Source organism: Megachile rotundata, chromosome 6, assembly GCF_050947335.1.
Source record: "Megachile rotundata isolate GNS110a chromosome 6, iyMegRotu1, whole genome shotgun sequence".
NCBI lineage: Eukaryota > Metazoa > Arthropoda > Insecta > Hymenoptera > Megachilidae > Megachile > Megachile rotundata.
Genome location: NC_134988.1, coordinates 17284837 through 17297737, shown reverse-complemented (window position 1 = coordinate 17297737; position 12901 = coordinate 17284837). Strand labels below are relative to the sequence as shown.

Sequence of the window (12901 nt, the reverse complement as noted above, 5' to 3'; positions counted from 1 at the left end):
GTGCAACGCATGTTCAACAGCAATTTCATCGTCCAGGCTCCCTTTGTTTCCACCGAAACGGTCGCGCGGTATGCGCGAGGAAAATGTGACACGGACATTTATTCAAAACACCGCGCCACGTTTCGTTAGCATGTCGCGAAAGTGCGATTCGCTCTTAAATCTTCCGTCTAGCCTAGCCACGAAGATTTATGCACGCGACACGATGATTGTTTCAATGACAGCATGAGCAATGGCAGAAAAAAGGGGGATGCGCACGGTTCATTCGAGGACCCTCCTTGTGAATTATATCGTTTTCTCTTTTTATTTTGGCAGAATCAGTTGCATAGATACAATTCTTTCGTCTTCATTCATTTTTTTATTTAATTACTCATTAATCAACGTGTGACAATATTCGTGTGCCTTCATCGAAAATGATAAGTGTCTACAATTACGCCTAGATTATTATCTTACATAATACTTTTATTCTTTAGTTCCGAGTTTGTACTATCGACTTACAAAAAGAAAATAAATTGCGTATACCGTCTAAACCCGTTTTCGTCGCTATTAAGTGTACTTAATTTACAGAAATCTTTGAACTTTGGTTCCGTGTATTTAACCATCTGGTTAAAGAGTAAGAGCTTGATAACGAATAACCATCGCGATAAAATCGTTATCGAGTCAAAACGAGATATGACGTCTCGTAAATCGATCACAATTTCACACAGCCTTGACCAATATAAAACCTGACTACGTAACACGTTTGATATCATCTACCATTCAATTTCGTTCTCTGCAATCTTTCATTAGCACGTTTACTGTTGCTCACTCGATGCCACGAAATCTGTCGACTAGTTACGGCACACACCATCTATCTGTAGACTCTTTAGGACGCGTCGAAACGGTCACGGATCAAGCAAACCCATTTCTACGTATTTCATTACCCTTTTGGGCGCCAACTTCCGGAAGCGGGGATACTTGAAACCAGGATTGGGCGTAGGTTTCTCTTTCAACATATCGTTGATATCTAGTACTTCGGTTTTGTCCACCAGCATTACCGGCAGCATGACGAGCGAAGAAATCAATTCGTACATCGCTCGTTCTCTCATATACCTTTTCAGTTCATCCAGAGTGGGTGGCGATGTTTTGCAACCGAGTTTCTTCATGACGCTCGACAATGTATGCAAGTAATCTTCGAGCAATTCTTCTTTATGCTGCTGAATGTCATCGGACAGGTTGATAGCCATGAAGTAATTCAGATCGACAGCCGGTGAAGTGTAGAGACACAGCTGGAAATCAACCTACAATATCGAATGAATCGATTTATACATTCCAATGAAATCGCGGAAACAATGCGTAGGTCTATAACACGTATCGATGCTTACAAAAATGTGCTGGATGGGTTTCCCATTGTCATCGTATCGGAACATCATGTTGTTCACCCAAGCATCTCCATGGTTAATAACATTGAATTCCTTATCGTTGCGTTTTACAGCCGCGACGCCCTTGCTATACGCATACGGGATGAACGTTCTGAACTTATCCGCGTATCTGTGAATTTCACAAACACGTTTAATTTTACCGAGTATTTTTTTGGTTGGAAATAAATCTGTTGCCTTACGTTTTCCCAAGTTCTGGCCAGGTTTCTATCTCATCCGCCAACGCTGTCAATGTAGTGACTATAAAATTTTGCATTACTTCGGGATAATGGTAAGAGAACATTCCATTTATGTATCGCTGCTTTTGTTTTGGTTCCTGCGACCACAAATATACGTTTAAAGATGTCAGTCAAACGACTTATTTGTAGTAAAACCTATTCTATTAACTTGTGCCGTGACATAAATTTACCTTTTCGCATAAAGCGACCGACGCAGCGTGTAACCTGGCCAATCCTCGTAATGCCAGCAACGTGTGATCCATATCGAAACCAACTTGACGATTGGCCATTCGAAAACCAAGGGTAGACAGATCTTCCATAACTAAGCATATCGGTGGTTCCATTCGCACGTGATAAACTTTTGCGCATAGTCGATACTCAAGGCCCAACATGTCGTTCATCTTTCTCATGGTATCGGTCAATGCGGATATCTCGGTATCGAACAATTCGATTTTCGCGATCTTACGAAACATTCAGAAACTGATGTCAGATATATCGCCTCTGATAACATATATCAATATTATGAATGTGGTCTTTGATCGTTTATCATTTATACCATCGTTTCCTCGAGCAAATTATATAAGTTAACGAGAAACGATAGTAAAGTAGCAGGCTTAGGCAATTCTTGTAGTCACAGATTTGATTAATTCCAGAAAATTAAATATTTGAGATTCTGTAACATCGATTTGCCTAAATCTGGATCATAATAAAGGAAATTTGTAAAAAAATGTTGAAACAAAAATGTACCAGATCCTTTCGCATGCCCTCTTCCATTGGTTCGAACTTGAAGAGCAGCGACTTTTTCTCGGTGGCTCTTTTGTCCCCTTGATTACTAACGAACTCCACCGTAACTCTGATCATATCGCTGGTATAGTTGTCACCCTTTTCCGTGGCCGGTTTCGTAATTACATTCGTCACCTGCAAAGTGTTGTCGTCCTCTGCTAGCCGCAGTATCCTCTTGACGTAGTCGGCGTTCAGCCATGTTGGTATCTCTATGGCCATTTCTGAAATTGGAATCGGAATTGGAATTGGAGAATTTTCTTCGACAAATCATTGTTCTTCCTGGCGTGTCAGGAAACACGGAAACGATTCTTTACAGTAACTTATTGTTCACGGCGAGATTTATCATGCTTTCCTTTCATTCCTCTATCTCTGCCCCTCTTACCTCTCGATCGCTAGCTTCCCCTTTCTCGATATTCACCGAGAACGTTTCTCGCGTTCGAGATCGAGCTGTTTCAATTAGAAACGTAATGGAACGAGGAGGCTCCTTTTCATTTCGTGCTCTCCTTCTCTTCCCTTTACCTCGTGTACGCGATGCAGCACGTTTCGCTCGGCGAGATTCCATCGGGCTCGATCAAGCCGCGATATTTTAAAGAAATTTACGACGAGCCACGAATCGCGTCGCGAACAAAGAACCGCTCTTGAACCGAAGAGAATATCGAAAAACGGGAGTTTTCCAGTTACGAGTCCCCTGCATCTTCGATTGATTCGAATCAGACTGATTGAAACATTTCGTGCTTGAACTTGATCATTAAATAGGTAATTACGAACAACTCAATTTTACCACTCGGGAAGCTGAACACGATGTGAAATGATTACGCTGTTACTCGTGCGCTATGCACTGCCGATCATTCGAAAGTTTATTTACCATAATTATGTCAGTATCGAGGTTATCAATCCCTACATGGATAATGAACATGAGACACGTCACAGATTAAAGTTGCCGAGAGAAACGTGGGAATTGAGGTCACGTAACTCTTATCCCGATGTTTTTGTAGACCTAAATAGCTTTATGTCACAATGTCAGATAGTGACTCCAAGTGCTCGAGTCCGTGTTGCACTAGTACTTACTACTCTAATTTTGTTAAGTTTACATCGCTGGCTATTCCACATTGTCTAGAATGTATTATGACTGAAAGTGCTATAAGTTGACAATATAACGGTCTCTACTGTAGCAGCAAAAATCCATCTTCTATGATGCAAATGTTTAGCCAAATAGACATACCTAATGAAAATGGAATAGTAGGATTACTCGGACTATTTGTTCCATGAATATTAGCTAGGCTTAGGCTTAGGGGATAAGTGACCAAAAATAACGGATGCTGCACGAAACATAGTTCTATGACCGGCAAATTAGGATAGACGAGATTAATGATTCCGTTTATTTCGGCTCGGTTAGATCGTTGACGGACCGTGATGTATGGGTATTTTATGCGTGTTGAAACCGTAACACCGTTCAACGCAATATGTCCATATAGATGCTGTTAATAACAGTGTTACCGACAACTATCCATGTTCCGTGTACATTATCGCTAATGTTAACATGTCGATGACAAATACATTAAAAGAGAACTATAATTTAACAGAGATATTTTTGGACACGATTGACCTTGTTCATCATACCGGATAAAGTAGGCGGTTTACAATTTCATGAATAACGGTGTTATATGTACATTAATCGTTATATCGAGTTAAATACGTCACTCAAATTATCAGTGGAACGGAACTTCACAGGGTTACGTATATTTCGTTGTAGCAATAATAACACAAATAAACGCGTCTAGGGAACTCTTCCGAATTATTAATTACATATACGTTATCGGTCTTACCGCGTTCCATTAATTTAGATTATCTGTACTTTTATTGCATCAATTTATGTGTGATCAATGATAAAATCTCTGAATTGGGTCAGAGAATAAATTATACTGTTTTTACCTTTGCGTTGAACACTTCCGAGCCGCCATAATCGTTTTCATTATAAATTATTAAACCAACAAAAGCTCTTACTTTGCGCTGCATGGTACGAGTTGTTTACTAATTCGTTTTTTAAAAACAGCTTCTGTTTCGATTTCCATTTGAAATAAATCGCCGTACACGGTCACAGTCGAGCTCAGGATTTATTATAAAAAAGTTTTCACGTTAAGCCGAATTTCTCACACCGAGGAATACGTAAATGACACGCACATGAACGATACGAAACACACAGAGTCTCTAAAAGTTTTCACTGACCTGCAAAAGATTCAAGGATGTTGCACCTAATGTTTCACTTCACTTGGGCTCCGTGGGTGTTTGGTACGGAGTGAGGCACCGGGAATCGGCTTGTCACGTTTTATACGAACGCACGTACATCATTTATGCTCCAATCAGAAGCGTCTGAACCTCGAACGTCATATATCGTTAACAGGGATAACAATCAGCCAAGACTCGATTTCCTTGTTCACTGTTGCCATACTGATATCGCGACGAATTCCGCGCGAGTTTGAGACGCAATCTAGACTCTATTTACGCAATTCAGACACTCTTTTACCGATGTTACAAGATAAATCAAAATGTTGACAGATAAAAGGCAACGGTGACTGTTGACAACTTCGGTAAGTATTCTCCATCGTAAAAAGACGATTAAGGCAATAAATAGACAAATGATAAAAGCGATAAGGATATTTGTATGCTATAGTAACAGTTAGCACGTGTCGAGATTATAACGAAGATGCATGTGTTAATCAAGAGTGGAATTCTGTTATTTATCTTAACTTTGTATATCCTTTATACATCGTTTCACTTTGTTGCGAAGTATTATGAAACAGCGTGGTGCAATGAATTTCAATCCGATGATATGCAAGCAGACTTTTAATCTTTCGTCGGAACTCGATAAAAAGGATCTTCTATTTGACCTTTATGGATTCTCAAGTTCTTTTCGTTGGTCTTGGATTCAACAAATAAAAACATTTTAGCGAAACCGAGATAAATGAACTCCGGTATTTGATTAGAGTTTTATCGTATAATTACCATGATATGCTTTGCACTCAACGAAGGTCAGGTTTATATCGCGAACGCGTGCACGAGTACTTTATTTGCATCATTTCATTCGTGGATCTTTTCCATGAGATCCATGAATCTTCAGGGTTAATGAACGCATAGTTCGTCACCGATGTCCATACATTGTTTTCTGGGAAACCGTCGTTTAACGCGATGGTAAAACGCGGGTCGAAATTTACACAGATCATTGGGCAGTCGCACAGGGGCATAGCTACTAATTCCCGTCATTACGGAGACTAATTACACGGCTAGTATCAAAGAACGGCGCGTCATTTACGAGCGTTAATCATTAACACCAGCCTGTATGGCTGCATCATTGCTTCTAACTGATGTCCGTACACGAACTCGATGTTTTTACGTAACTTTGAAATATTCTCGGGTGTAATCCTACTATGATCGAAGCAAATTTCATAATTGCACAGAATTTCATAACAGACAAACAAGTCACTGTCTCCATTAGCGTTATTATCCTTGGTTTCGTAACAATTAATTGTAAGGTACAAGCACTTATCTCATGCTGTCCTTTTGTCTTGCCACGGTTATTTTGTGGATCAATTGTTATACAGGATTTAATAGCCAGCGAGAACTGCTGGAGTTGGTAAGTAATCGCGCGTAGAGGTCGATTCAATTCACGGCTCCGGGAGATTGATGATCAGGTAAACGATGACCAAAGGAAATTCAGCGTGTGTGTACGTAGCTTCGGAATTTTAACCCTTAATTGGTGATGTAGGGTCACTGTGATGCTGTGCACTCAGTTTTAGTTGAGTTCTGGGAGATTTACGATCAGGTAAATGGAGATCGGAAGTAAATTGAGCGTGTAGATGGGTAATTTCCGACTTTGAATACTTAATTGATCACGGGGCCATTAGGATGCTGCGCGATTTGTTATAGTTCATTTGTACTCGACAGTGACTTGTAATTGTACGTTCAACTTGATATGTAATTTGTGCGGTCGCGTGGGAAACTTTAATTATCCTTTGCAAGGACGAAAATACCAAATCTATTTGGTCCACTATTAAGTCTGAACGCGTATACAGCAAAATCGATCTAATTAGCTTCAGCTTGAACTTAGAAAAGAATTAAGATTTTTGCAACATTGCCGCTATCAAATTTCCATAGTCATCATCAATTTGTACATATCATCGCAGTAATTCATATCCTGTCATGAATCGTTTACGACTCAAGGTTGTCAGTTAACAACGTAACGAGTTACTGAATAGACTTCGGTATCGGCTGCAAAATTGAGCCTACAGTAGCATCTAGCTGTGTTAAATAAAGGTCAAGATTATTTCGGTATCTTTCAAAATACATTAATTCCCAGAACGATGTCGTAATATCTTTTTCAGTATTTTTCGGAACTCTTTCAGCACAAACAGGTAGTAGCGGTACAAAAACAATGGCGTCATCCAAATCGTAAACGCTACAGCAATTTTTTTCCATTCTAATCGATTCGAAGGAAACGCCAATAAAGACTATGCTAGATACATCTAATTGGCCTGAATCGTTAATTGACGCGTGACCAAAATTGCACGATCGTGCGTAATTCTAGAATTCTATCAGTCATGATCCAAACGATTTATTTACATCGACCACTAGTTTTGAATTGCATTATTCAACGATGGATCACGTCCACTCGATGTGCGCTGTAATTTCTGCTATGAATTTGCATTTCAAAATGGTAATTGTACTGTGTTTGTTTAAATACTGTTATTCGACGTATATGGCGGTTCAAAGTTTGATAAGTCTCCGGTGTCTCCAACTACCGTAATCCTGTCTTGTTTACATAGTCATTATTTATTAATTTACAGCGATTTACATAGCAGAATATGTCGAGAATGATAAATTGAACTACTATGTAATGACTTATCAGTTGTTATTTGCTATGTTCTCGAGGATTTTCATTTTTATCAACAAGTGTCAATATTAGTTTTACTGTGCAACTTTTTCGCGCCTGTCCATCACTAGAATTAGACGATGATACACAAGTATTACGTCCTCGAGTTCTTTTGTCGCCATTATATAATACCACGCGAATGTTCACTACGAGAATTCACCGAGCATGGTCTGACCTTCTTCGAGTACATGTATACAAGATGCGTGCACATAGATCTTTTCATTTATTATTGAAAGGCGGAATTGAAATTGAAGCAATTCTAGCCTCGGCGGAGGTTAAACTCTGTTCAGCTATCATTGTCGGATCTATGACCAAATAAGCTCGTCTGTTCAGAGACGATTAAATGCTTCAATCGAGGCGTTTGGAATGTTCCGTTCTTCGTAAAACAATTTTTTCTAGTAAAAATTTATCGGAAATTGTTTCTACAAAAATAACTCCATTTATTAAATTTCTAGCCATGATAGGAATTGCAGGAACTCGAAGCATCTCAAGTAAATGGAGCTGTGAGTGATGGGATTTATTCAATTTATTCATAGGCGTTGCATAGTAATTTCGTTCTCTATGCAAAAATAACTTTTCCCTATACGAGAAAAAATATATACCCTATTTTAATAGTTTGTTCTTTGTCAATTATTATTAGACTCGATGTTTCTAATTTTACTTAATCGAATTAAAATAGCAGGGCTTCACTGGTATTAGAGAGAAGAAAAAACATCGCAATTTACGATCGCAGACCATTGATACGCGCGATCCGCTGAATTATCGAGCAATTGCGCAATGAAAAATTATATTGCTGTACACTCGACTAAATTTACAATCGTTTCGTTTTACCGATATCGGCGTATGGCCATTGAATGATGCTTTAAACTGCCGGAATATACGATGCAATTTCCGAAACGCACCGGAGGAGACTTTATCGATACGTTGCATGAGAATCGACTTGCAACGAATTTATTTCGTGTCGTTCATAATTGAGAAACGGCAAAAACAACGGGTACAGTCTGCGCGAAAATTATTACGAGGTGAAGCAGGTTCTTTGACACGCGAATGCAATTTGACGGGATCGTAGCGGCTCTCTAGGGAGATATTGAAGTGGAGGAAAGGACTGCTCTCGAAAGAGCAGAGTTTAGACTTTACAATTTTCACGATGTCAAATTTACAAGTTTCGAGATTTAGAGATGTAGAATTTGAGAATTGAAGCATTGTGGAAAATTTGAAAACTTATAAATATAAAATTTCGGAGCTTTGGAGATCCATAACCTCGAAACAGCGTACTCTCGGTAGCTCTAATGAGCTCAGAAGAGTACAACTAAGTACTTGTCTGCCCCAAAAAGCACGAATACCTTAGTATTTGTAAGCACTCGCGCTAAAAACGTGACTGTACAATGACTGGCATTGTTCTTGGGGTAACGAAGAATCCATTAGATCGAATAAAAAAGAAGTGTTCCCGGAAGGATCGTTTCCAAGGAATATTGAACCATTCGAAGCGAGTAACGCAGTATAAACGGATAGTAAGGTGAATTCTCTTTGCGAGTCAGCCCCGATATTTGTAACTCTCCACCCAATACGCCGTAATTGCGTGCGTATAAACTTTTAGTGTTATCGGGATCGTCGGATCGGAAGACGCTGAGCGTCGCAATTCGATTCGCGAATCGACCGGCACGTTTTCGCGTTCAAATATCAATTGAAGTTGCCGCTAAGTCGTAGCAAAATGCACTCGATTGCGAACGCTTGGGTTGAATACAGTCGTTACTACGTTTCTACCCTCTCGTCTTATCCTCATGGACGAACCTTCCCTCCCTCTATTTTCTTGTCCTTGTTCTCCTCGCTCCTTTCCTGGCCGTTTGCTCCTCGTCCTGGACGACAAAGGCGAACAGGAGCAATCTTTTTCGATTGCTGTTCGAAGTCCGTGTTTGAAGAACGCTAGAAATTTGCAACGACGCCCGACGAGTGGAACGGTTTGTATAACTTTAGTTTGTTACGTTAACTCTCGAGAACTACGCTGAAAAATTTTGTATGGAAGCGTGAACGAGCCACCAAGGCTTTCGAGGATATTTATTTTAGAGATCACTCCGTACGAAAACGAGTTCGTGTCCAAAATTAGTTTATGAACATTTGTTTGACGAGACTCTCAAAGGATTTTGAGTGGTAATTATCTCGTTTTATTTAATGTTACTTAGCATTGTGTACATCTGTCTGTTTGGACACATGCAAAAATATCGCCAGAAGATAAGAATGATTCCACTGACGTTTATAGCGACAAATAGAGCAGATGTTTGATAGAAACTATTCAAAGATTGGAACGAAACGTGATACGATAAATTACTTCCAGTTACTTTACATAACTGGAAGACATATTTTTAAACCCTTGCTGCTTTATTTGAGGAACCAATTACTTTCGTTATCGTCGGTGCTTCCTTGTTCGGGAACTTAATCCAATCACCCGTGTCTGCTCGGCAAAATTTTCCAGCCGTTACGAGTAAACGAACATTGGACCCGAACAGGCTGGAGCACAGGCTGGCTCATTTTCGTAGCTACTCAATTTCACGTTGAAATTCACAAATTCCTTTACGACGCTTATCAGCCTGTGTATCTTCTCAGGATAATTGCAATCAAACATGTTTGTCGGAATTGTTATCAATAATTGACTAGTTAGATAACGGGTCTGATAGCGTATCAAAAAGAACAATACGTGCTTTCACAATTTTAGCTTTATTACTATATATGGTTATTAACCTGATCGCTCCACCTGTTACTTCTTTATCTCGAATATTGCGCGAGGTGTTGCTAACAATGTGCAACATGACCTAATAAGGTGAAATGTGACGATAGTAATTACATGATTATTGACAGAAGAGTAGCAACTGGCTGTTACATATCGTAAAACGTTGATAGGTCCCATAGCGACAAAAGGTGGAGGTTATTTACCTCTCCCTCAGCGAATGAAATTGGTTTCACCTGGCTTCACCGTGTAATTTACCTGTACGGTTTGTATGAAGCGTCGTTTATTAACTGTTTTGTCGAAATGAACTTTTCTGGTAAATTGAAAGAAATTCCCAGTAGAATGTTTGGACACGGTAGATTCTTGTTTTATTGGCATCGACGAAGTTGCAGTGGTTTTCATAGACACTCGGCAAAAACTTTTTTCCGCAGGATCGCGCATTTTGTTCTCGGTAGAACACAAAGGACGCAGACAACGCGTAGATCATACAACGCGTTGCTTATTCAAAGCATGGGCTATGCAAATTGTCGACTAGGTCACGCGTAGATTGTAGAATGCATCGAGTGACAGATTTTACAATGCGTCGACCAACATATACTATGCAATCCATCGAGCAATTAAAGCGTAGACTAACGCGCTGATTATTCAATGCCTGGGAAATGCAACGCATAGAGAATACAACGCGTCAACTATGAAATACGTAGACAATGCAATGCGTTGACTATACAGCATGCCAATTATTCAGCGCGTCAATTATGTAACGGATCGATCATTCTATATCTCAACCATACAGTGATACACCTCGTGGCGAAAGAGCGTGTGTTAAAAGTTCTGAATTAGAGAAATCAGATGACATTAATTGTTTAGGAAAATTTTCAGTACATTTTCCCATTTCCAGAATGTGAATTAATTTCAGCAAATTATATCGGCATGATGACATTCGTTGCTCCTATAGCTTGATATCAGAGATATCTCGTATAGCTTGGTATCAGGAATTGCGTTCGATCGTGTAACGCGGTTCCGCGTAGAGTTAATGCGCTGTACGATTCAAGGCATCGAGATTTTGATCGGTAAAGTGGACTTGGCTCGACAGCCACTCGGCGCCGCTAAGAAGTTCACGAAATCATGTTCCCAACGACTTCTCGAGCGAAGTGGATAGCGTGGGTGTTCTCCGTCTTGGTTATCGGAGACGATATTCGAGCAATTATCAATGAACATAGTCCAAGCGACATTAAATCCCATGATTTTTACGATAAGCGAAATGACAAATTGAAAAGTCCGATGTAATCATAAGGATTCCAATCTTGATTCGCGGAAAAATAGGGTTCCGTTTATTTAATAGATCGAATTTAGATAGAGTTGGTCGAATGAATCCGATAACTATTATCGTAGAATTTATGAATAGTTTGGTAAGAAACGTGTACCCGTTTCTGACACACTGAGTTATTATGCTCTGAAGCGATTGTGAAACCCAGAAATCGCTTCTTATCGTTCGAAATACTGCTTATCCTTGAAACGTTTCTCTTTAACGTCGATAATTGTCCAAGTTAGCAAGTTTCTACGTTTAATCGTTGCAGAGCACGCATCTAGCCTGAATTATTATTCCATTAAGCAGTTCGTTGCCGCACTGAATGTTGTGTAATTGGCGGTAAAACCAGAAAACTTGAAATTCTGTATGGAAAAGTAAATTTCAAGATTAAAAGCTTCGAGTTTATCGGTCAAGTGTTTTTCACTCGACGAAACTTCAAAGAAATCACTACGATACTTGATGAACTTATCTAAATTAATTACTACTGGTGCCGTTAATTTTATCAGAGAATAATTACCGAGCTCGAAAGGTTAAGCTGTCTATGTTGACTCGAGAGATCAACGAATTTCTTTCAATTTTTCCCGATTTTCTGTTCCTTTATGGTTAAGAACGACAGCGTAGACAGATGAATACGAAACAGAATAAATTTGTCACTTTAACAAAAATATCATTTGTAACAAAAATATCGTACAGAACTTAATTGATCGCTATTACTTTTTTGTTTTGCAAAATAATGGGATTGGCGTGTCCAGAGTATTTGCGTAATTCCGTGCAAAATATTAAACATTCTTCATGACAGATTCGGATTGTAAATCTGTATGATTCGCAGTCGACCAGCGTTACATGAATGGATCCAGAATTATCGCCTTTTATTCGTTAACAACGCATCCGCTTACTCATCGTTCGTTCGAATGATTTTTGAACAACTGTTTATTTTCAGGTTCGCGCAATTAAACGATATACGAGAGAAATTTACATGGTAATGAGCGCGCGTTTGTATGCCACGTTCGGTCGTGTATTGTTTGTGACAGATAGACAACGAAATTAATGAAGAACCTAATAATCGTCCCGGGACTATTCGATACGGACCGTGTCGCTTCTGGCAATATATTTTACTAGAATTATCATAATTTAACCTTAATGAGTGCAGCGCGTTTGCCGAAAATACGATCGCTACAGAGCATAAATTAGCAGCGTCGTCGAAAAATCGCGAGATTTATTGAAACGAGAAAACTTGGCTAACAAATTGTCATTTTTCAAAGTCAGAAATTATACGCGCTGAGGATGAAGATTTAAAAAAAGGAACGTGCACGGAATGAAGAATTTTCGGAGGAGGAAGACGTTGAAAGGGCCTTCCTGTATAGATTCGCGACCTGACATCTAAATATTAATGGAAGATTCCAAGTTTAAGGATGAAAAATGCGGTCGGGATCGTTCGTGAACGTGTTTCGGTACGTTGATCTTACCTCGTGAAAGAAGCTTAAACGCTTACGTCGTGATTCCAGGAATCCTATTTGAATCCTCTTC

The 12901-nt window shown here is 39.4% G+C and overlaps 2 protein-coding genes across 9 annotated transcripts in view; one reads left to right on the top strand and one right to left on the bottom strand.

Annotated features, from left to right (window-relative positions):
* LOC143264604 (zwei Ig domain protein zig-8) overlaps positions 1-12901 on the top strand; it is a 189391-nt gene that overhangs the window by 86880 nt on the left and 89610 nt on the right. The gene's annotated exons all lie outside the window — the stretch shown is intronic.
* On the bottom strand, positions 276-4802 carry LOC100878674 (uncharacterized). Of its 3 annotated transcripts, none has more exons than XM_003704298.3 (6): positions 4643-4802; positions 2381-2637; positions 1825-2094; positions 1598-1731; positions 1362-1527; positions 276-1277 (listed from the first exon to the last, which is right to left on the bottom strand). In XM_003704298.3, exons 2-6 carry the CDS (start codon positions 2633-2635, stop codon positions 882-884), a joined length of 1221 nt encoding a protein of 406 aa, XP_003704346.2. In that variant the 5' UTR covers positions 2636-2637; positions 4643-4802; the 3' UTR covers positions 276-881. The 3 variants fall into 3 exon arrangements, with proteins under 3 accessions (XP_003704346.2, XP_012142850.2, XP_012142852.2); XM_012287460.2 differs by lacking the exon at positions 4643-4802 and adding an exon at positions 4349-4587; XM_012287462.2 differs by lacking the exon at positions 4643-4802 and having other exon boundaries at positions 1825-2134; positions 2381-2522.